The sequence below is a fragment of the Phocoena sinus genome, chromosome 20 (genome assembly GCF_008692025.1).
Source record: "Phocoena sinus isolate mPhoSin1 chromosome 20, mPhoSin1.pri, whole genome shotgun sequence".
Taxonomy (NCBI): Eukaryota; Metazoa; Chordata; class Mammalia; order Artiodactyla; family Phocoenidae; genus Phocoena; species Phocoena sinus.
In genome coordinates, this window is record NC_045782.1 from 47,896,167 (window position 1) to 47,918,388 (window position 22,222).

Consider the following 22,222-nt stretch of genomic DNA (forward strand, 5'->3'; position numbering starts at 1 on the left):
CCCCCCTGCAGGGAGAGCTATTTCAAAAGGCAGGGTGGACCCTCATGCTAGATGGGCTCAGAGTCAAGTGGTGGGTGGGCCCTGGCCTGGGTCCATTGTCCTCCCAGCTCTTCCCAGTGCCCTCCCAGGTCCTCCCAGGTTCTCCTTGTGCCCTCCCAGCACCCACCCAGAGCCCCCCTATTGCCTGCCATGAGGGTAGCTCTTTCCTTCCTAGGCTGGCCCATGGCCTTGGCCCTTGAAGAGAACAGGGCCAGGAGACACCACAGTATGGGTGAGGGTCCTGGGCACAGCACCAGGCTTGGGCACCCTCCCTGGGTGGGCTTCCACCATCCACTGGGTAAAGACCCTCAACAGCACTGATGTGCTCAGAATAGTGACCGACCCACCTGTTTAGCCTTCCTGTGCCTGCCTGCCTTTACTACGCTGGCCACAGCTGGGGAGCCTCCGGCCACACTTCTCCACCAGTCCCCTTTGCTTTCCCTACATCGAGGTACCTGCCCCCCCCCCCCACACACACAATTTAACCTCTGAAGGCCTCTCCATCTTCTTCCACCAGTGATGTGCCCAGCTGGCTGGTTCCAGCTGATTGCTACATTTTCAGAAATTTGCAAGCTGATTGTTAAACACAGCTATCATTAAAATTTAAATTATACAAACTTACAATTATATAAATTATAATAAGAACGAAGGTAATACATAGAACTCATCACTTCCTAATGTTTTCTACTACATTTTACTATTATCTATGCTTTTTAGGTTCTTCGCATCTATTGCATCCATGAGGTGGGAAAACCATATACTTGTGTGATCCTGCCACATCTTTTCCCAACTCCACTGTAAGTGTGTATACAGCACTTCCTCCCCCCCACCCCCACCTCCATCCCTGCTGCAGTTCTGACTTATGGGGCTCAGGTCGGGAGAACAGGTGTACACATATGAGACCTTCAGACCAGGTAGCTAGGCAACTTGCTCTTCCTCTGAGGGTTTTGGGCAAGGCAGTCCTTGATTTCTAGTCCCCAACTTCCAGATACCTCCTGAACTCTAGGGAGGGAGAGGACGCTGCAAACACTACCCAGATTGAATCTCTCCTGCCCAGGGTCTTGGGTACAGTTTAAAAGATTTAAAGAAGGCAGAGGGCTGCCATAGTGTGCCCCCTACCAGCCCCTCAGCACAGCCCAGCATTTCTGCGCAGGTGTCCCACATACTGCCTTCTGGCAGACAGAGAGCTCCACAGAGGTCGCCCTTGCGACCAAAGGGTCCTGGGCCCTTGACCGCAGTGTCCTCCCCTCAGGGTTCCATACTTCCCTCCCAGAGATCCCACTGCCCCTGGACATTGCCCCAGGGCCCCTCCTCCCCTTCAGACTCAGTCTACTCCATCTTCTTCTGTGTGTGTGCGTGCGTGTGTGTGTGTGTGTGTGTGTGTGTGTGTGTGTGTGTGGCGATGGCGGGGGGCGGTCGGGGTCTGGCCCTTAGTGCCCAAGTGCCGAGTGCCAACCGCTGAGATCTCCTCTGGGGGTAAAATCCCAGGTCCCTGCCTTGCTCAGGCAAGCCCCTGCCTCTCCTGGGGCTCAGGAGGCAAGGCTCAGCCCAGGGTTCCCGCTCTGTCCACACCTTCCTCCCGGCCCAGCTGGGCTCCTCTCCCGCGCCCACACACGATCTCTGCGGAGCGCCATCCCTCTGTGCCCTCAGGGCCCCACGGAAATCGGCCTCGGGCCACACACAGCCCTGGCCCGGGGGAGCGCGCCGGCGTCGGGGGGGGGGGGGGCGTTGACCCGGGGGTGACGGGGTGGGGGGTGTGTGACTCCATCCGGTCTCAGGATGGGAGTTGGGGCAGAAGCCGTGGTGCCTGTCGCGCGGGTAATTCCTCCCGAGTCGCTTGCTGACCTGGGGCGCTCCGGTCGCAGACACGAGTGGGACCCTCGTGGCCGGCCCCCTCCCGCGGCCTGGGGCCGGGCGGTGAGCTGCGGCAGATCTCAGGGCTCAGTGGTGGGCGAGCGCTGCCGCTGGGGCCGGAAACCCAGCACAGCCCAGGACCGAGGCGCGCCAAGCCCAGGACAGCCGCTTGCGGGTCGCGGGGTCCCTCTGGCGCCGCTGAAAGACTCTGGCCGCGAGTAGCCCGGGGGGCAGTGGGTGGGAGGAGGCTGCGGAGAGGGAGGAGATCGTGGCTTATCAAAAAAGTCTCAATAGAGATGGCTTCATCTCCCACCCGCGGGGCGGAAGTCAGCTCCGCACCCAGGAGCTGCCTTGTGGGTCCCTCCGGGCAGGGACCCGCGCACTTGCCAACGGCGGGGCCATCGCAGAGCCCAGAGGAGGCGGAATGAAGGGCTCGGAGCGTGGGGCGGGGGTGTCCGCCGGGCGGCCCCGACTGCGACTGTAGCTATGGCTCGACCTGTCGCATCGAGCCGGACCCCGGAGTCTTGGTACCTCAGTGCCCTCCTCTGTACAGTGGGAGCTGGGAGGGGCGGCTTCCGAAGCGCGTTTGGCTCTGACCGCCAGGGACTGGCCAGGGTCTCAGGCCCTAGTCAGGAGCCCCGAACCGGGCACTGAAAACTGGACGGAAATCTGGGAGCCGAGCCCCGCGGCGCCGCTGCCCAGAAAAATGGCTCGAGTGTGTGGGCGGGTGAGTGGGGTGACTATGAGTAACCTACCATCGTTTGGAGCTTCGCAGGTGCGACGCCCCCCTGCCAAAGTCCCGGACCCCTCCCCAGCGGCAGAGAAGTTGGCACAGCTGGGGTGAATGGGGTCCAGAAAGCCCAACACACACGCGAACACACACAGACATGGACACACGAACGCACCGCAACTCGCACACGGACACACACGTGCCCTCACATCTCCGCGATGGGAAGGCGCTCGGAGAGCGCGAAACGGTCCTCCTGCAGGGCCCCCTCGGAAGCGTGGCACCTCCCCCGGGGCTGGAGGGACCGTCCAGCTCCGGCGGCGCCGTCTGCCCGGAATCGGGCCCGCTCGGCTGGCAGGAAAGGCTTAATCCGCAAGGGACGCCTCCGAAAGTGCCCGCCTGCCCCGCCGGCACGAGGTGGGGCCTGTCAATCCCAGGAGACGTTGCCAGTCCCCAAAGCTCGGAGCTGGGGGGTGGGGGAGGGCACAGGAGAGCCAAGAACGAGGGCGTGGGAAGCCCCCAGACCTGGGGTGTATAGCATCTTTTTAACCCCATACGGACATCTAAGAAACTTGGAGCGGTCCCGCGACCCCCTCTCGGGACTTAGCGACGTAGCGAGGCTCTGCTCCCGGCGCTCCCCACTCGGCACTCAGGTGTGGACGACTTGAGTCCTTGGGGACCGGGTCCGGGCCCCGCGGGTGTTCAGTGCAGCCGAGCGGGTTGAGCCGAATTCTGTCTCCCGGGTCCTCCGTGGCCTCCCACACGCCCCGAGCCCCGTCGGAGATTTGGGGACACCGTGCAGGTGGCCCATCCAGGAGTCCGAGGCCGCGGCCCGGCCCACCCTCCTCTCCCCACCCCACCCCTTCCGTTCTCGGCTGGCGTCAGGGACGGGCCGGTAGAGGGTGGTGCGAAGGCCGCGGCGGCGCCGGGGGTTGGGGGAAGTTTCCCCCACTACGCACCCCTACGACCCCAGCCGAGCAGCGGGCCCGGGCCGCAGACAATTAAAGCGGGATTCCTCCCCCGCTGACGTCGGCAGCGCGAGGCCCCTCCCGCGGTGGCATAAAAGGCGCGGGCTCCGCAGCGCAGGCGGCAGTGGGGGCCGGACAGCGCGGCGGTGCGGACTGCGCGGCGGAACAGTGAGCAGCGCGGCGCCCAGAGCGCTGGCCGCCCGCGGAGCTCCAGCCGAGCCGAGCCCGGCCCGGAGCGCCGCGTCCCAGCGCCCGCAGCCATGCTGGCCGGCCGCGCCGCGCGCACCTGTGCGCTGCTCGCCCTCTGCCTCCTGGGCAGCGGGGCCCAGGATTTGGGGCCAACGCGCTTCATCTGCACCTCGGTGCCGGTGGACGCCGACATGTGCGCCGCGTCCGTGGCCGCCGGCGGCGCCGAGGAGCTCCGGAGCAACGTGCTGCAGCTCCGCGAGACCGTGCTGCAGCAGAAGGAGACCATCCTGAGCCAGAAGGAGACCATCCGCGAGCTGACCACCAAGCTGGGCCGCTGCGAGAGCCAGAGCACGCTGGACGCGAGCGCCGGCGAGGCGCGGACGGGCGGCGGCCGCAAGCAGCCCGGCTCGGGCAAGAACACCATGGGCGACCTGTCTCGGACGCCGGCCGCCGAGACGCTCAGCCAACTCGGGCAAACTTTGCAGTCGCTCAAAACCCGCCTGGAGAACCTCGAGGTCCGCGCGCGCCGCTGTTTCCCCTCTGGCTCGCACGCCCCTCTGCCCTCCCCCACCTCCATTCCCGACCCGGCCCGACATCCCCAACCCCGGCCTCGGCCGGGTGCCGATGCCTGGCTGGGCCCTCCCCAAGCGTGCGGGGCCCCGCGGACGGCCACTCTCCCGAGCTCCCCGCCAGGCTGCCCCCGCAGTCGCCCTGAGGGGACCGCGCCACCGGCCTCCCGGCACGGCCCCTGCTCCACGCGTAACGATATGGTTTCCCCCCCCTCCCACCCTTGCACCCTCGCAGCAGTACAGCCGGCTCAATTCCTCCAGCCAGACCAACAGCCTCAAGGATCTGCTGCAGAGCAAGATCGATGACCTGGAGAGGCAGGTGCTGTCTCGGGTGAACACTCTGGAGGAGGGCAAGGGGGGCCCCAGAAATGACACCGAGGAAAGAGTCAAGATCGAGAGTGCCCTGACTTCCCTGCACCAGCGGATCAGCGAGCTCGAGAAAGGTAATGGTCATGGGGGGCTGGGGGGTCATGCATCCTGTCTCAGCTCCCTGGACCAGTGGGACCCTGCCTCTGGTCCTGGCTTCCTGCATAGCTCAGGCTGGGAGTGTAAAAGCCCTCAGCTCCTCCACCCCTCTAGACCCGTCCCTGCCCCAGGTTCTCCAGTTGGTGTTCCTGGCAGGACTGGGGTGCCCTGGGCTTGGGACATCTCAGGAAGCAGAGTGAGGAAGGGATTGCCTGGGGTTCCCTCCCCCCTCCCCCGCCACACTCACACACTCACACACTCACAGGATTTTTCCAAGTCTGATTTGTTTAATCTTCAGCAACTTTGCACTATAGCTTTGGCTGGCTCAAGTTCTCCCTGGCTAGGAAAACCTGGCTCTAGCCAGTCTCCATCCACAGCAGAGAGCAGGGCATGGGCTGGGGCTGGGCCCTCGTGGTCCATGGCACATTTGGGCCCTGAGCAGGTTTCCTCCCAGCTCCTTGGTGCCCCTGGCATCCTCTGGGGATTTCCGGGTCCTCCCCTCCACCCTGAGCACACCCCCGAGGTTTTCTCTTCTGAGTGACCCAAGCCCAGGCATCTTGCATGCAGCCCCGCGGTTCCCGAGTCGCCAACTCCAGCCAGCCCCAATCTCACCCGAGGCCCACGGATGAGCTCGTGAGGCTCAGCCTTGAAGTCGCAGAAATCAAACAAGGTTGTAAAAGTGTGGGGGGGGTGAGACTCGGGGCTCGAAGCAGGGCCACGTGACCCTTCTCGGACTGCAAAGGGTGCCGGATGGATTTAAACAGTGCCATCTTAAGGCACGTTATGTAACTGAAAAACAGATCGGGGAAGGGGGGTGGGGAGAAAGGGGAGATTGGGGAAATGAAGAACACCCCCCGGAGAGACGAGGGACCAGATGTGCTCCAAGGGCAGGGGGCCGCCAGCCTGAAATGGAAGGGGAACACTGAGGGCCCGCCCTGCTCTGTTGCCCGACACCTGGCTTAGAGGAAGGGCGTGGGGTTGCTGGCCCGGCAGGACGCCTTCTAGAAATAATTCTTGGCCTGGAGGGGCCGGTTTAGTGCTGGGCTCCCTGGCAGCACCCAGTGTACACCCTGGAGCTGGTGGGTGTGTGTTCCTGGCTCTGGGCCTGGTGCCCATGCCCACTGCTGGATTGGAATGTTTTGCCTGGAATCAGTCACACCATGCCCAGGGCCACAGCCACAGTGTGTGTGTAGGTTGGGAGAGGGCAGAAAAGCATTCCCTGGAGACATTGCCAGCAGGCCCCCGGGGAGCTGGTGGCCGTGTATAAAGGGAGGGTATGGGACCGGGAGCCGGATTTTTCAGGAAACGCACAGGAAGCTCACCCTGAGAATGACTGGCATCATCCTCAGAGAGGTCACCTTAGGGGAACCTGTCTTTAGGGCCACCTCCCGGCTCCCTGCTGTCCTGCCCTCTCTGCAGGGGCCCAGACAGAGTTGCTAGAAGAGCCTCGGGGGGTACAACTCTTCCTCCTGTGGGATGGATGGGATTCTGGAAACAGCCTGAGTCCTCGGGGCAAATCGGCTGGGTCAGATGAGTGACCAGGGGCTGCAGTGTGTCCTGGCCTCACGGGAAGTGTGACGGGCACGGGGGGGCCTGCACCGTCAGCAGTCAGCATCCTGGAATCAGGTTGGGCTCCTGGAGGGGCTGCTCTGATGGGAGCTAATAGCCTCTTGACTGGCCGGGAGGAGACCTCCTTGCTCTGTGGTGACACCTTCGAGCGTTGCTTTACAGGGTGTGCACTGACCCACTCCCTACCCATGCCCACTGCCCAGCCCAGGTGCAGATGCTCAGAGCCCAGAGTGTGCGGGCGGCTCCCCACACCCCCATCCCAGCCTCTCCACAGGGGTCACCGTGTGGGAGCCACCTTATGGGAGCCGGACGGGGAGCAGAGACCTTGGGTCAGCTCTTTCGTCCTGGCCCTGTGCCCTGGGGCAAAGCACTTGACCTCTCCGAGCCTCCTTTTCAGCATCTACAGAACAGAGAGGAGTCTGCTTTGTCTGCATCACCAAGCCTGGTTGGGGGCAGGGGCATCGGCAAGCCTGCTTTAGTCAGGGACAGGCGCTTCGTCAAGGTGCAGGTATCTGGACTGTGTCCCGTCCTCCCCAGGTCAGAAGGACAACCGCCCCGGAGACAAGTTCCAGCTCACATTCCCCCTGCGGACCAACTACATGTATGCCAAGGTGAAGAAGAGCCTGCCGGAGATGTACGCCTTCACGGTGTGCATGTGGCTCAAGTCCAGCGCAGCGCCAGGGGTGGGCACGCCCTTCTCCTATGCTGTGCCCGGCCAGGCCAATGAGCTGGTCCTCATTGAGTGGGGCAACAACCCCATGGAGATCCTCATCAACGACAAGGTAGAGTCCCCACCCCTCTGGACTTGCAGAGCAGCAGGGCGAGGACCCCAGGGCCCCAGTCTGTGCCAGCTGCCGGGACAGGTCTCGGTAGCATGAGATATACAGCCTCAGATGCTACTGTGGCCCCAAGAGGAGAGCCTGCCAGGCAGGGCTGAGGGAGGTGCAGGGTGAGGCCTGGGAGAAGTGGGTAGGGGTGCCCTTGCCGTGCTCCATGAACAGGCCTCCCAGACAGAGGCCTCCTGGCTGGTGGTGGAGGAGGATAATCCAGGGGGACAATCCATCTGACAGACTCCTCCTCCCCCAGCTGGCCTTGGAGCTGACTTTGCTCCCCCATATTTGGGAGACCATAGATGCTGTGGGGGGGGGGGCGGGTAAAGATGCTTCTAGAGAGTCCAAATCAATCCTGCCTAGCCCCCTACCCCTGGGAGGAGGCCAGATCTGGGTGAGTCCTTGGGAGAGGGCAAACTTTCCCTCCAGGGAACCCGTCTCCATCTTGGCCCTCCGTTAGCTGTGGGAATAGCTGCCAACTCCCAAACTCCCTCATCTCTATGCCAGCTTTGGTAGTAAACGTCTAAAACCTAGGCTGGGAATTAGATTCCAAGCCCTTGCTCTTGATGCCTTGCCTAGAAAGGGCTGTGCCTTTCTGGGGCCCCATTTCCCCCAAGTTAAAAGGGTGTGAGGGTTCTTTCGTTGGCTGAGGCAGGCTCCCTGCCTGAAATGTTAAGAGCGTGAGTGAAATTCCAGGTGAGAGGCTGGTCCGAGCATTAAAAGGCATGGTGCCATCTCCCCTGGCATCTTTCAGAGTCTCTGCAAAAAGGCTGGGTGGGTTGTAGACCCAGAGATCTGGCAGTTAGAGATGGAGTGTTGGAAGAGAGGAGAGGCTCAGAAAGCAGCAGTGAACTCAGCCCCCAGGGGTGGCCCTCCTCCATCAGAGGGCCTGTTTCATAGACTAGCCAAGAGGGAGGAGATTGCATGCATATGCAGATCGATCTTAGGAGCCCCCTTGACAAATCTTCCCATTTCCTTTGTGATTTTGTGCTCCATCAATGGATGGCCTCAGTCCAGAGGGGCAGGTGCTGCAAGAAGTCAGTAACAGCTCTTGATATTTATTGTAAATGCCTGTGAATATCGGTTGAACTGCTAACTAGTGATGATAATTGATTCTGATTGTACCCCTGTTCCCATAATGTCCTGTATGTTGTTCTCCTTCCCAGGTGGCTAAGCTGCCCTTTGTAATCAATGATGGCAAGTGGCACCACATCTGCATCACCTGGACCACCCGGGACGGGGTCTGGGAAGCCTACCAGGATGGCACCCAGGGAGGCAACGGCGAGAACTTGGCGCCCTATCACCCTATCAAGCCACAGGGCGTGCTGGTGCTGGGCCAGGAGCAGGTACAGGCCATGGGGGCAGGGAAAGGGGGGGCAGCTGCAGGGGGAGGAGCCCCAGAACCAGAGACTAGGCAGGAGAAAGGAGAATGAGGGTGTTGGGAGAGAGGGCAGAGAGGCAGCAGGGAGCAAAGTGGGCGGGAGCTGGAGAGGCGAGTGGTGTCCCCTAGAAGTAGCTGAGGGAAGCAAGCGATGCAGCAGTTTGGGCAGAGTCCCTGCTCTGAGTGGGCACTTTCAGGAAAGGCAAGCAGGAGCGGGCTCTGGCCTCAAGGCTCTCCACAACTTTCTCAACAACTGCAGCAACGCTCTTTGGCGCCGGAAGACCAAATGTGCATTTAGTGATGCATAATTTATTTCCTGGAAGTGGTTTGTCTCCCATTGGGCACCCAGGAGGGAAAGGCAGGCAGGAGAGCCCCAGGGCTTCCATTCTCATTGGGCCGCTACTGCTGTTAAAGAGCGACATCTGAGTTTCTTGACTAGAGGCAGGGAGTGTAGGGGAGGCCCCCCAGGCACTGCTCCCACAGTTGTCCATGGACCTGGCTGACACCCTCCCTCACTGGGCAGCTCTCAGGTGCCCCCAGGAGAAGCTCTGCATCCAGGGCAGAGGAGGCCAGCATCACTCCTTCTCCTGAGCTCCCCACAGGGGAGGGACTGATGGATAGCTGAAGACCAGACACAGGGAGACAAATGGACCAGAGGTAGATGTGAGAGCCTTTCCCCCTAGGGATGCCCTCCTGATAGGCCCCCACTGCTATGACCCCCTCCACCCTCATCCTCTGCTTTTCTCTGAAGGACACTCTGGGTGGTGGGTTTGATGCCACCCAAGCGTTCGTGGGCGAGCTGGCCCATTTCAACATCTGGGACCGCAAGCTGACCCCGGGGGAGGTGTACAACCTGGCCACCTGCAGCACCAAGGCCCTTTCCGGCAACGTCATTGCCTGGTCTGAGTCCCACATCGAGATCTACGGCGGAGCCACCAAGTGGACGTTCGAAGCCTGTCGCCAGATCAACTGAGGCCCAGGGCCGGGCTGAGCCTCCTGGTCCCCAGGTCCCCAGCCCTCCCGCTTCCCCCCTGCTTGTGCGGTGATGATCCGTCGTCTCTTCTTCTCTCCCTTTCCCCCAGGAATGACTCAAGGCCATCGCCCTCGCACATGCGCACACGCACACAGCCTGGTTTCGTCCTCGTGCACGTGAAGCAGGCCCGGCTCCCATGCGTCCCTGAGGTGTCCCCACTTCTCTCTAGGAGCCCGCACTGTTTCTCAGGCATGCCCTGTTCACCAGTAAAGCCGGCAGCTGCAACATTTTGAAAAATGCACACGTAGGTGAGAGGACCTGTGTGTGTGTGTGTGTGTGTGTGTGTGTCTGTGTGTTTGTGTGTCTACAAGGGTCTGTCTCTCTGGGGAGGCCTTCTCTTTTAAAATGAGGTATTTCATTTCTTCTTTCTCTGTGGCTTTGGGAAATCTCATGACTGGTCTAATATCTGCATTGCCAACTTTGGTGTCCGCCCGTGCGCCTTGGGGCCGGTGCCTCTTCTGCAATGCATTCGTCTTTGTTTGTAAACGTTTTTCAGAGCGACACATCTCTATATTGATAAAATAAATATCTTTTAGCAGTTTGTTAAAGGCTGGGGGCCTCTCCATGGAGAATTTGTATTTTGTCATAGAAGGAATTCTCTCTGAAGGGTTGAAGGCAGACAGTGTCCTGTGATGGCACCACGTGCTGGGCAGGGGCAGAGGAGGAGGGACCAGCCTCGGGATCTGGGCAGTCCCTCCCCCAACCCCCAGTGCCTGGCCAGCGTCCTGCTCTTGGCATCTGAGGGCAGCCCTGGGCCTGGGAGACCAGCCTGCATACCCAGCTTGGCCAGCTCTGGCCCAGGATACCGTCTGTGGCCCTCAGCCTTCCCACGTCCTCAGACTCCCCTTCAGCTGCCAGCTAGTGCCCCGAAGAGAGGAACATCCCATCCACAGCCCAGGAAGCCAGGACCCCTGGTCTCCTCCCCTTGACCTCTGGCAGTGGGAGACCAGAGGCTTCGGTGCATCAGCTTGAGAGCAGACCTTTTAGACCAGGAAACCCGCACTCTGATTACGACCCAGCCACACAGGGCCACTGGAACTTGAACCCAGCCAGTCGATGGGCCAGGTCCGTGGTAACTCTGACAGCCATATTCTTCACCCGGGCCGAGGCGAGCCCTCCAAGGGGGCAGGGCCTCCGGAGACCTCTTCTGGGGAGCCACGCATGGCTAGGCCGGGGCCTGAAATCCACTCCCCCATCTTACAGAGCGCAAGTCCTATGTAGCCCCCAACCTGTCACCAGCTGGTGACACTGAGACCCAGCCAGTGTCCAGAAGCTTTGACATTTCTTTCCCTCCATGAAAAACTAACGTGTGCGCCTCCTTCTAGACCTTCCAAGGAGGGGAGAAAAGTGTGTGTGTGTGTGTGTGTGTGTGTGTGTGTTGAATGAGAGCGAGCAGAATAGAACTCAGACGGATCACACCCAGGGGAGGGTGAGCTCCCTGCTTTGTTGCACCATCTGGGGGTCGCACACCCTGAGGGCAACCTGGACTCTGTCACCAGGAGTCTAATCAGCAAAAGGCTGGCAAGTCGTTCTAGAAATTCTACTGCACTGCCTGGCTCATCTACAGCTGCAGACATTTCTTCAGGAGGAGCAGGTGTTTCTGTCTTCTGTTCCTTCCAGGGCACCTGTCTCCTTAAACGCAGGTCCGTGTTGTGTCGGAAACCTAGTGCATCTGTGTGTGTCTGTGTTGGTGTCCGCGTAGGTGTCTGCACGGTACCCAGCCGCCATGCTGCAATGCATCACCCTAGTGCCGAGGGTGAGGTCCAGGCGCCAGGCTGCGTGTTGTGGTTCAACGGTGGCTTTTTCTGAGACCGCTGTGCTTTGTCAGAGCCCATCGGGCTGTGGCATCTGTGGATCTGAAGGGATCTTCTCTGTTTGCATGTTCCTTGGGGTGGCATGTCCCTTGCTTCCTCAGTCTGGTGTGTGTTCCCCTGCCTGCATGAACTTCTGTGGTTCTGTGTTGTGTGCCCAGTGCCACCCATTGTTCTGTGACCATCCATGTAGCTACTAAAAATGGCTGGGTAAGCAATCCAAGGGTGTCGGAGGAGGTCAAGGGAGAGATCGATTCCCTCTCCCCCTCCCCACTCCCCAAACACACCAAGGAGTATTTTTAACATGTAGGTTGAGAACAAGCCTAACAATGCTTGTGGTTGGGAAAGAGTGAGAGCTTAGTATCCCCCTCTAGACCAGATCGGCCCCACCCCTCACTTCAGCCATCTCAGAGCTGTAGGCAAGGCCCAGAGTGTGCTAGGTGCTCTCCCATCAGCACCTCCCACCAGCCTCTGCCGATCTATGGATCTACCAGACCCGGGACCACCTCCTGTCCCAGTGGGCGCAGTGGGAGCTGTCCTTTCAGGACCACAAGCCATCCTCTGCCCTAAGTAGAGAGGGGCAGAGCACACCCCAGATGCTTACCCCTGTGTCCCTTCAGCCTCCCGACCTGTTCACCCTCCTCGCCCCTCCCCTGACACACCTGCGGTGCCAGGGATGGAAGCTGATGTTTAACTCCCTCCGCCCTCCCCAGCTGGAGCCTGTGCCAAGCCCCGGACTCCCTTACTGTGGTAACACTTGGCACTTTGCCAGCCCGGAGGAAGGCCGATTACACAGCCACAAATCTAATCCACATAGTTTCCATCTACCCCTTAATCTGACTGATGTTCCCTCTTGCACTGAAATAATACATGCCTATCTCAGGTAAGCCATTTTATAAAAGAAGAAGATAAAAAAGCACTGTCGAGACAGTGTTTGCTTTCACCGAGCTGGTGTCCCACAGCTCCCTGAGTGTCCAAGGTGGGAGAGCTGCTGACAGAGGCTCTCCGGGCCCTCGGGAGATTAGAGCCCACTTGAATCGTAAGCCTTTCTTGCTTTTGATAACAGTATTATTTCTCTTACTCTAGACGAAAAAGTTTATTACCAAACAAGAGTATTTTTATGAAAGAAAAGGACAAACCTATAAATTAACTCAACCTATATTTCCCTTGAAAATACTTACAGGCTCCGCCAAAAACGTAGAACTGAAAGCATGTTATTTTGGAAGAAAGAGATACATTTTGTATGCTTTCTGTTCCTTTTGTAGATTCACAGTTTTATTTTCTAAGACTGCAAAGATCACTTTGTCACCAGCCCTGGGACCTGAGACCAAGGGGGTGTCTTGTGGGGAGTGAAGGGGAGGGAAGAGGCTGGCATGAAGGTCACAGTCATTCCAATGTGCTCCAGAGAGGGGCCACCTGTTCTCAAAGATGTGTCGGGGATGGGATGCACACTGGCCATTTATGGTGGCCCCTCTGGCTCGAGCTGACTTGTTAAATGGAATGAGTCGAGGACTTGATGGTCAGTTCCAACCCTGATAGAAGAAACTAGGGTTCCGAATTGTAAACATTAAGAGGATAGTATCCTTTGTAACCTTATGGCAACCAAAATGTGGCTTAAAGCAGTCATGGTTTCATCTCTTAAAACACAGTGTGTAAATTTATTCAGCTAATGACGGGAAATGTATCACTTCCATGCACAGTGGACTTAAGTGCCATTTGTTGAAGGGGAACAAGTCAATGAGGAGAAAAAAAGCCCAAATACTTAAAGTCCCAATTTTGTCTTATTTGCCAAAAAAAAAACAAAAAAATCAACGACAACAAAGCAAACCCCCTATGGTTGATATTGTTATATTGTATATACTGTATAATAGGAAACAGAATTGATGTATCTTACTTTTTCATTATTTGCTAACCAAAGCTGTACATTTTTCATATGATCCGCAGCCTTTTGGGTATCTAATGGGTCAAAACCATGGGACCTGCCACCTCCCATAAGCAGTTCTGGAAATGCACTATTTCTACTGGTATTCTTGCTTTTTTCTTTTTCTTCATTTTCTTGCTGAAATGACATGAATTGTTGAGTTTATTTTTACACAGTAAAGAGTGAAGAAAGACTGTGGTCTCCTTGGAATGTCTCTTCTTTCCTCAAGCTTGCAAATGTCACCTCAACCTGCTGGATGACCTCAGGGGTCCTCCCAGGGGATGCATGCCTGCCTATTGCCCTGTGCCCCTTGAAAATCCCGCAGTCATCTGGTGACACTGGACATCAGAGGTGGGGAGGGGGCCTGCCCAATAGCCAATACCAAGGCAGAGTACCAAGGCAGAGAGAGGTGAAGTGATTTTCCAAAGTGTGGACGCCACACTGGGGCTTGGGGTGCAGAGTAACTGCCCGTTCCTTACCTCGCCTGCAGCCCTGCTCCCTACTGAGTGAATGCACTGCCCACAGCACACCTGGGAACAGGTCCCAGGTGGCCTGGGCTTGTCCTCCCCAAACAGCCCTGCTCTGCTCTCCTTTGCCACATCCCTGCTGACCCATCCTTGGCCAACACCTGGTTACCTCTCCTCTTCTGCGGTTCCCAGGCTGCTTTCCTGCTCTCAAGCAAGACAGCATCTCTAGATTCACATAACAAAAAGATGGGTGACGCGGGAGCCCTGGGCACTGAGAAGAACTTACTTCCCTGGCCCCTGGTGGACCAAGCTAGACTCTGGATGAACAAAGAGCTTTGGAACTGTTCCCTTCCAGGGGACAAAATTAATGACCAGGGGCCAAAGTAGCCTGCCTGGTTGGTGGGTCTCCCCCATGCCCCAACACACATGCACACTGGGTTAGCAGAGGGGACTTGGCCAGGACTCAGGACCTGGGGTTTGGTGGGGTGTAACTGAGCCGTCCATTGCCTGGGGTGGTACAGAGGGAGGGGATTTGGCCTCAGAGCAGGTGGCCACTCGCCCTATTGCCCCTGCAGGAGGAGCCCCAGTTGGGAGAGAGAAGCCCCGGCCAGGTTGAAGACCCTGGATCTGTTTTCTCCAGAGTTGCCCTTGGCGGGTGGTATCCACCTCCAGGCTGCACACGTGTGGCCAGGGCAAGGGTTGTACCCAATCTCAGCAGCTTCAGCCAACACACCACCTCTTTGCCTCCCACTCAAGCAAGTGCATAGTTATGCCTTTACTAACATCACTCTTACATTTCTAATTTCTATGGAAGTGCTCATTCAAAAACTTGGGTATTTTAACTCTCATCAGAAACAAGTTACTTTCTCCACCTCTCACACCTGATATTGGTATGTCAGTGACTGACTTTAGGGGCCATGGAGCTGAGAACAGCAGCTCGCAGGGAGGCAGTCAGGCCTTGCTGCTGAGCTCGCTTGCGTGGGAGCCTGGGGCAGAGGGACACAGGCTCGGGATTTCAAAGCTGGAGAGTGTCTCCAAAGCCATTGACTCCAACGGCCCATCAGATGTACGAAAATGTTCTCAGCTTGCACATTTCCAGTGACGGGGAACTCACTATTCATAGAGAGTCTGCCCCATTTTCAGACAGCTCCAGCTGGGAGTTTCCTTTTTTTCTTTTCTACCTTTTCTGTTTCTTTTCTGTAGCGCCCAGTTCCTTATACCGAGCTGCAGCGTCCACCCACCTGTCTGCACACAGGGAGACAGCCCCCATGGCCCCTGGGTCTCAGCCTTCATGTCTCTCCTGCAGCACCTGGCTGACCTGCCCTGCGGTCACACTCCTCCCACCCCAGAAGCCCCCCAGGGAGCAGCATAGGAGTGTAGACCAACCCCTGGAGCGTCTGGGGAATGTATCACCCCACCCCCATCCTTGCTCCGGGAAGCTGGGGCTTGTGCTCCCAACGAGTGGGCCTGTCCGCAGCAGCCCCCTCTCTGCAGACCCCCAAGGAGCACAAAGCCACATGGGCTCCGGGAAGTTAACTACTTGCTGCAATGAGGAAATGGGAGAGAATAAAAGTGGCGGCTGGGGGGAAGTTACAAAGGTTCTGGAATTCTTTGAAAGGCCTGTGGTTCTGAGCTCAGGGCTTGGCTTCTTTGCAGGAACCAGATGCCCTTCGGAAGAGGCTGGAATGCTCAGCCCGGCCAACGAGGGGCCGTCCCTGGGATGGAGTCAGCCAGCACTGCTGCCTTGACCTTAGCAGAACTGCCTCCCCCGTCCCCCACTAGGAGATTCTTTCCCATTCACAGCCGGTGGTGCCCACCTGGGCTCAGGCCCATCGGCTAGCTTTGCCAGGGGCCCAGACCCTCACGACTCTCCACAGTCCACTTCTGGAGGTGCCCCAGCAGTGCTGCTACCCTCCAGGGGCCATTGACATCCACACTGTGCATCATGCTCTGTGCTTAACTCACTCCTACGCTTCATCTCACGTCGTCCCAATGGCCACCCTGATGATAACACTGATTTTGCAGATGAGGAGCTGGTGGGGAGGCCGGGTGACCTGCTGAGCTCATGAGTGGCAGGGCGGGCAAACAGACTGCAAAGCCCCTGCCTTTCCACACTAGCTATCAGGTTCCAAGTTCATCTGCAGGGGTCCACAGCTGGCAGGCCACCTCCTCACAGAGGACCTAGTCCCAATCTGAGCCCGTGAATCTATGGCCAGACCTGCTCTTCCCTCGCACTTTGCTGCTCTGTCATCCTTGACCCCTCAGGTTCTCACGCACCCACGTGTGATGCACGTGGTCAGTCCCTGTGGCCTCAGGTTCCCGAGATGCCCCTCCCCACGGGAGCAGAGCCTCCCTCCTCTCCTGACATTCAATAAATTGTTTCTAACAGTCTGATCCTTAAAAACTGAAAATCCTTTCATTTCTTGGTTTCCCCATGAAGCACACTTGCATTTCCTGAGACTCACATGGTCACTCAAGGAAGTGGACAGTGGTCTTTAGGGCCATGGTTTTCCCCAGCATAAGAAGACAGGGTGAGACCAGCTGGTCTCTGCAGTCCCTTTGGGCTCTCCCTCGAGCCTAGGAGGCAACCTCCCCAATCCGTGGGGACCAGCAGGGCCCTCTGTGCAGGACGTCTGACCTACCTGCTCCTAGACCCTTGCTCACACAGGACTCCTCTGCCCCCTGCCCCACCAGCAGTCCAGCAGCCATGGGATCTGCCCTCACCAGACTTCTCAATGTTAACTGCCCTCTCAGGGTCCCTGTTCAGGCTACATGAGTTCATATTTCTGATCACTGTTGGTGGACCTGGGTCACATTTTCTCCCCAGAATCTCTTAGCTACCATATAAATCAGGGTGCATGTAGGTACTTGGGGTGGGGTCCACAGGCCCTGAGCCCACTGTCATGACCTGGACTAATCAGTCTCCCTTTGGGGACAGGGGCAGAGAAGTATATTAAGGAAATGAAGAACCACAACTGACCCTTTAGAAAAACGTACTCACAGGAGATCAGCCAAGATGGCGGAGTAGGACCCTGAGCTCACCTCTTACAAGCACATCAAAATCACAACTATTTGCAGAACAATCATCAATGAAAAAGACCTACCAGAAAAGATCTTCTACAAATAAAGACATAAAGAAGGAACCTCAACGAGATGGGTAGGAGGGGCAGACGCTCAATAAAGTCAAGTCTCATAACCCTGGGTGGGCAACCCACAAACCGGAGAATAATTATGTTGCAGAGGTTCTCCGATCGGAGTGAGAGGTCTGAGCCCCACTTCAGGCTCCCCAGCCTGGACGTCCTGCACCAGGAAGATGAGCCCCCAGAACCATTGGCTTTGAAAGCCAGCAGGTCTTAATTTCAGGAGTCCCATAGGACTGGGGGGGAAAGAGACTTCACTCTTAAACGGTGCGCACAAAATCTCACATGCTCCAGGACCCAGGGAAGAAGCAGTAATTTGATAGGAGCCTGGGCCAGACCTGCTAGTCTTGGAGAGTCTCTTGGAGAGGTGAGGGTCGGGGGGTGGCTCACCCTGGGGACATAGACTCTGGTGAGAGCCATTCTTGGGAGCTCCTTCTACCGCGTGGACACTGGTGCTGGTAGGCACCATTGTGTGGGATCCTCCCTCTAGCTCATCAAGGCCGAGACCTGGCGCTACCTAACAACCTGTAGGCACCAGTGCTGAGATGCCTCAGGCCAAGCAACTAACTGACACAGCCCCACCCATCAGCAGACAAGCTGCCTAAAGACCCCTTGAGCCCACAGCCACCCCAGACACTGCCCTGCCCACCAGAGGGCCCAGGACCCAGCCCCACCCACCAGTGGGCAGGCACCAGACACAAGAAAACCACAATCCCACAGCCTATGGATACAGCCTGCCCACCATCAGGCTAGACCTTGCCCTGGAACCAGCTGGGTCCCAGTCCTGCCCACTATCAGGCCAACACAAGCTTCAGAACAGCCTGGACCCTGTACCCAACTGTTTCAAGAACCGCCCCCCCACACCCCAACAGTGATGTGACACCAGCTCTGGGATCCCTGAGCCGAGCAACTAGACTCCGGGACCTGGCTCTGATCACTAGTACGCAGGCACTAAACCCAGGGTTAACACCTATCCTTCTCAAATTATTCCAAAAAATTGCAAAGGAAAAAACACTTCTGAACTCATTCTATGAGGCCAGCATCACCCTAATACCAAATAACAGACAAATATATCACAAAAAAAGAAAACTACAGGCCAATATTACTGGTGAACATAGATGTAAAAACTCTCAACAAAGTATTAGCAAACCAAATCCAACAATACATTATAAGGATCTTACACCATGATCAAGTGGGATTTATCCCAGGGATGCAAGATTTTTCAATATCAGCAAATCAATCAATATGATACACCACATTAACAAATTGAAGAATACAAACCATATGATCATCTAGATAGATGCAGAAAAAGCTTTCTGACAAAATGCAACACGTATTTATGATTAAAAAAAAAAAACTCCAGAAAGTGGGCATAGAGGGAACATACCTCAACATAATAAAGGCCATGTATGACAAACCCACAGCCAACATCATACTCAACAGTGAAAAGTTGAAAGCATTTCCTCTAAGATCAGGAACAAGACAAGGATGCCCACTCTCATCACTTTTTTTGGGGGGGGTGGGGGGCAAGCCATGTGGCTTGTGGGATCTTAGTTCCTTGACCAGGGATTGAAGCTGGGCCCTCAGCAGTGAAAGCACAGATCTCTAACCACTGGACTGCCAGGGAATTCCCTCTCATCATTTTTATTCAACATAGCATTGGAAGTCCTAGCCACAGCAATCAGAGAAGAAAAAGAAATAAAAGGAGTCCAAATTGGAAAGGAAGAAGTAAAACTGTCACTGTTTGCAGATGACATGATACTACATATAGAAAATCCTAAAGATGACACTAGAAAACTACTAGAGCTCATCAATGAATACGGTAAAATAGTAGAATACAAAATTTATATACAGAAATCTGTTGCATTTGTATACACTAACAATGAACTATTAGAAAAAGAAATTAAGAAAACAATTTCATTTACCATTGCATCAAAAAGAATAAGATACCTAGGGGACTTCCCTGGTGGCGCAGTGGTTAAGAATCTGCCTGCCAATGCAGGGGACATGGGTTCGATCCCTGGTCTGGGAAGACCCCACATGCTGTGGAGCAACTAAGCCTGTGTGCCACAACTACTGAGCCTGCGCTTTAGAGCCTGTGAGCCACAACTACTGAGCCCTTGTGCCACAACTGCTGAAGGCCATGTGCCTAGAGCCCGTGCTCTGCAACAAGACAAGACACTGCGATGAGAAGCCCGCGCACCACAATGAAGAGTAGCCCCCGCTTGACGCAACTAGAGAACGCCTGCACACAGGAATGAAGACCAAACGCAGCCAAAAATAAACAAACAAAAAAAAAGTATAAGATAGCTAGGAGTAAACTTACCTAAGGAGGTAAAAGACCTGTACTCAGAAAACTATAAGACACTGATGAAAGAAACTGAAAACAACACAACCAGATGGAAAGATATACCGTGTTCTTGGATTGGAAGGATCAATATTGTTAAAATGATCATACTACCCAAGGCAATCTACAGATTCAATGCAATCGCCATCAAGTTACCAATGGCATTTTTCACAGAACTAGAAAAAACAATTTTAAAATTTGTATGGTAACACAAAAGATCCTAAATAACCAAAACAATCTTGAGAAAGAAGAACAGAGATGGAGGAATTACACTCCCTGACTTCAGATTATACTACAAAGCTACAGTAATCAAAACAGAATGGTACTGGCACAAAAACAGCCATACAAATCAATGGAACAGGATAGAAAGCCCAGAAATAAACACTTATGGTCAATTAATCTATGACAAAGGAGACAGGAACATACAATGGAGAAAAGACAGTCTCTTCAATAAGTGGTGCTGGGAAAACTGGACAGCTACATGTAAAAGAATAAAATTAGAACATTCTCTAACACCATATACAAAAATAAATTCAAAATGTATTACAGACCTAAATGTAAGACCAGAAACCATAAAACTCCTAGAGGAAAACATAGGCAGAACATACTTTGACCTAAATTGTAGCAATATTTTTTTGGATCTGTCTCCTAAGGCAAAGGCAATAAAGGCAAAAATAAACAAATGGGACATAATTTAACTTAAAAGCATTTGCACAGCAAAGGAAATCATCAACAAAATGAAAAGACAATCTACTGAAGGGGAGAAATTATTTGCAAATGGTATGACCAATAAGAGGTTAATATCCAAAGTATACAGACAGCTTATACAACTCAACATCAAAAACACAAACAACCTGAATGAAAAATGGGCAGAAGGGACTTCCCTAGTGGTCCAGTGGTTAAGACTCTGCACTTCCACTGCAGGGGGCATGGGTTTGATCCTTGGTCGGGGAACTAAGATCCCACATGCCGTGTGACGAAAAAAAAAGGGCAGAAGACCCAAATAGACATTTTTCCAAAGAGCACATGCAGATGGCCAACAGACACATGACAAGATGTTCAACAGTGCTAATCATCAGGGAAATGCAAATCAAAACTGCAATGAGATATCATCTCACACCTGTCAGAATGGCTGTCATCAAAAAAGACACAAATAACAAATGTTGACGAGATGTGGAGAAAAGGGAACCCTCATACACTGTTGGTAGGAAAGTAAATTAGTGCAGCCACTGCGGAAAACAGTATGGAGGTCTCTCAAAAAACTAAAAATAGAACTACCATAAGACCCAGCAATTCCACTCCTGGTATATATCCAAAAAACCCCAAAAACACTAATTCGAAAAGATATGTACACCCCAATGTTCATAGCAGCATTATATATAATTGCCAAGACAAGACATGGAAGTAACCTAAGTGTCTATCAACAGATGAATGGATAAAGTAGATGTGGCGTGTATATAAATGTATATGTATACTACTCAGCCATAAAAAAAGAATTAAATTTTGCCATTTGCAACAACATGGGTGGACCTGGAGGGCATTATGCCAAGTGAAGTGAGAAAGACAAATACTCTATGATATCACTTATATGTGGAATCTAAAAAATACAATAAACTAGTGAATATAACAAAAAAGAAGCAGACTCACAAATATAGAGAACAAACTAGGGACTTCCCTGGTGGTCCAGTGGCTAAGACTCCATGCTCCCAGTGGAGGGGGCCCAGGTTCAATCCCTGGTCAGGGAACTGGATCCCACATACTGCAACTAAAAGCCCACATGCCGCAACTAAAGATCCCGCATACCACAACTAAAAGATTCCACATGCCGCAACTAAGACCTGGTGCAGCCAAATAAATAAATATATAATTTTTTTAAAAAGAGAGAGAGAGGGCTTCCCTGGTGGCGCAGCGGTTGGGAGTCCGCCTGCCGATGCAGGGGACGCGGGTTCGTGCCCCGGTCCGGGAGGATCCCACATGCCGCGGAGCGGCTGGGCCCGTGAGCCATGGCCGCTGGGCCTGCGCGTCCGGAGCCTGTGCTCCGCAACGGGAGAGGCCACAGCTGTGAGAGGCCCGCGTACCGCAAAAAAAAAAAAAAAAAGAGAGAGAGAGAGAACAAACTAGTGGTTATCTGTGGGTAGAGGGAAGGGGGAGTGGCAAACGTGGGTAGGGGATTAAGAGGTACAAACTACTATGTACAAAATAAGCTACAAGGATATATTGTACAGCACAGGGAATATAGCCAATATTTGATAATAACTATAAATAGAGTATAACCTTTAAAAAATGTGAATCACTATATTGTACAACTGTAACTTATACAATATTGTACATCGACTATATTCCAGTTTTAAAAAAAGAGAAATAAAGAAAAACGTACATTCATGCATTCATTCACTTATCGAGGACCTGTTTCCTGAGCACCTACCATGAGGAAGTACTTGGGGCCAGGTGCCCGGTGGGTGGTCTGAGGGGCGGAAGAAGAAGGCTCAGCTCAGGCACCTGGGCCAGCTTCAGGCTTAGAAACACGGAAGGCAAATGGTGCCGGAGGATGGGGGAGGGGGAGGAGGGCGGGTGTGAGCTTGCATGCTTGTGTGCCTACAAGGCATTGCTAAGGAAGCCGTCTGTCTGCTGTTTGATTTCTGCGCTTCTCAATTCAGGCCAAGGTGGGGGGCCATCTGCTAAAGTGGACACAGAGAAAACATTTTCGCTATGTAGAAAATTGGCTTCTGAGGGGAGGCTGTGTGCTCAGCACAGAACCAGCCTGCAGAGGAAGTGCTAGAGGCAGCGGGCAGGGCTGGGTGCAGGGAGGGAGGGCTGGAGAGACGCCCCTGCTCCTGCCCCATCCTTGGGAGGCCTCAGGCCCGCCAGTGTCTCCAATGCATCAAGCCCCTGCCTAAAACTTCCGCGTCTTT

General features: G+C 54.9%; 2 protein-coding genes across 2 annotated transcripts in view; one reads left to right on the forward strand and one right to left on the reverse strand.

Moving 5' to 3' along the window:
- Nucleotides 1-1,958: 1,958 nt before the first annotated feature.
- The window catches only part of ENDOV (endonuclease V), a 64,727-nt gene continuing 44,463 nt past the window's right edge, over nt 1,959-22,222 (reverse strand). The window contains exon 11 of the mRNA XM_032616501.1: nt 1,959-2,141. Coding sequence (XP_032472392.1) covers nt 1,974-2,141 — 168 coding nt within the window. The 3' untranslated portion in view covers nt 1,959-1,973. The remainder of the gene's footprint in view (nt 2,142-22,222) is intronic.
- Nucleotides 3,699-13,549, forward strand: NPTX1 (neuronal pentraxin 1). Its single transcript, XM_032616498.1, has 5 exons — nt 3,699-4,292; nt 4,582-4,789; nt 6,918-7,162; nt 8,377-8,556; nt 9,343-13,549. Exons 1-5 carry the CDS (start codon nt 3,849-3,851, stop codon nt 9,562-9,564), a joined length of 1,299 nt encoding a protein of 432 aa, XP_032472389.1. The 5' UTR covers nt 3,699-3,848; the 3' UTR covers nt 9,565-13,549.

Coding starts and splice junctions, on each gene's coding strand:
- NPTX1 (XM_032616498.1), top strand. CDS start 3,849: ATGCTGGCCGGCCGCGCCGCGCGCACCTGTGCGCTGCTCGCCCTCTGC. Junction 4,790..6,917: donor GATCAGCGAGCTCGAGAAAG/GTAATGGTCATG, acceptor CGTCCTCCCCAG/GTCAGAAGGACAACCGCCCC. Junction 7,163..8,376: donor AGATCCTCATCAACGACAAG/GTAGAGTCCCCA, acceptor TCTCCTTCCCAG/GTGGCTAAGCTGCCCTTTGT.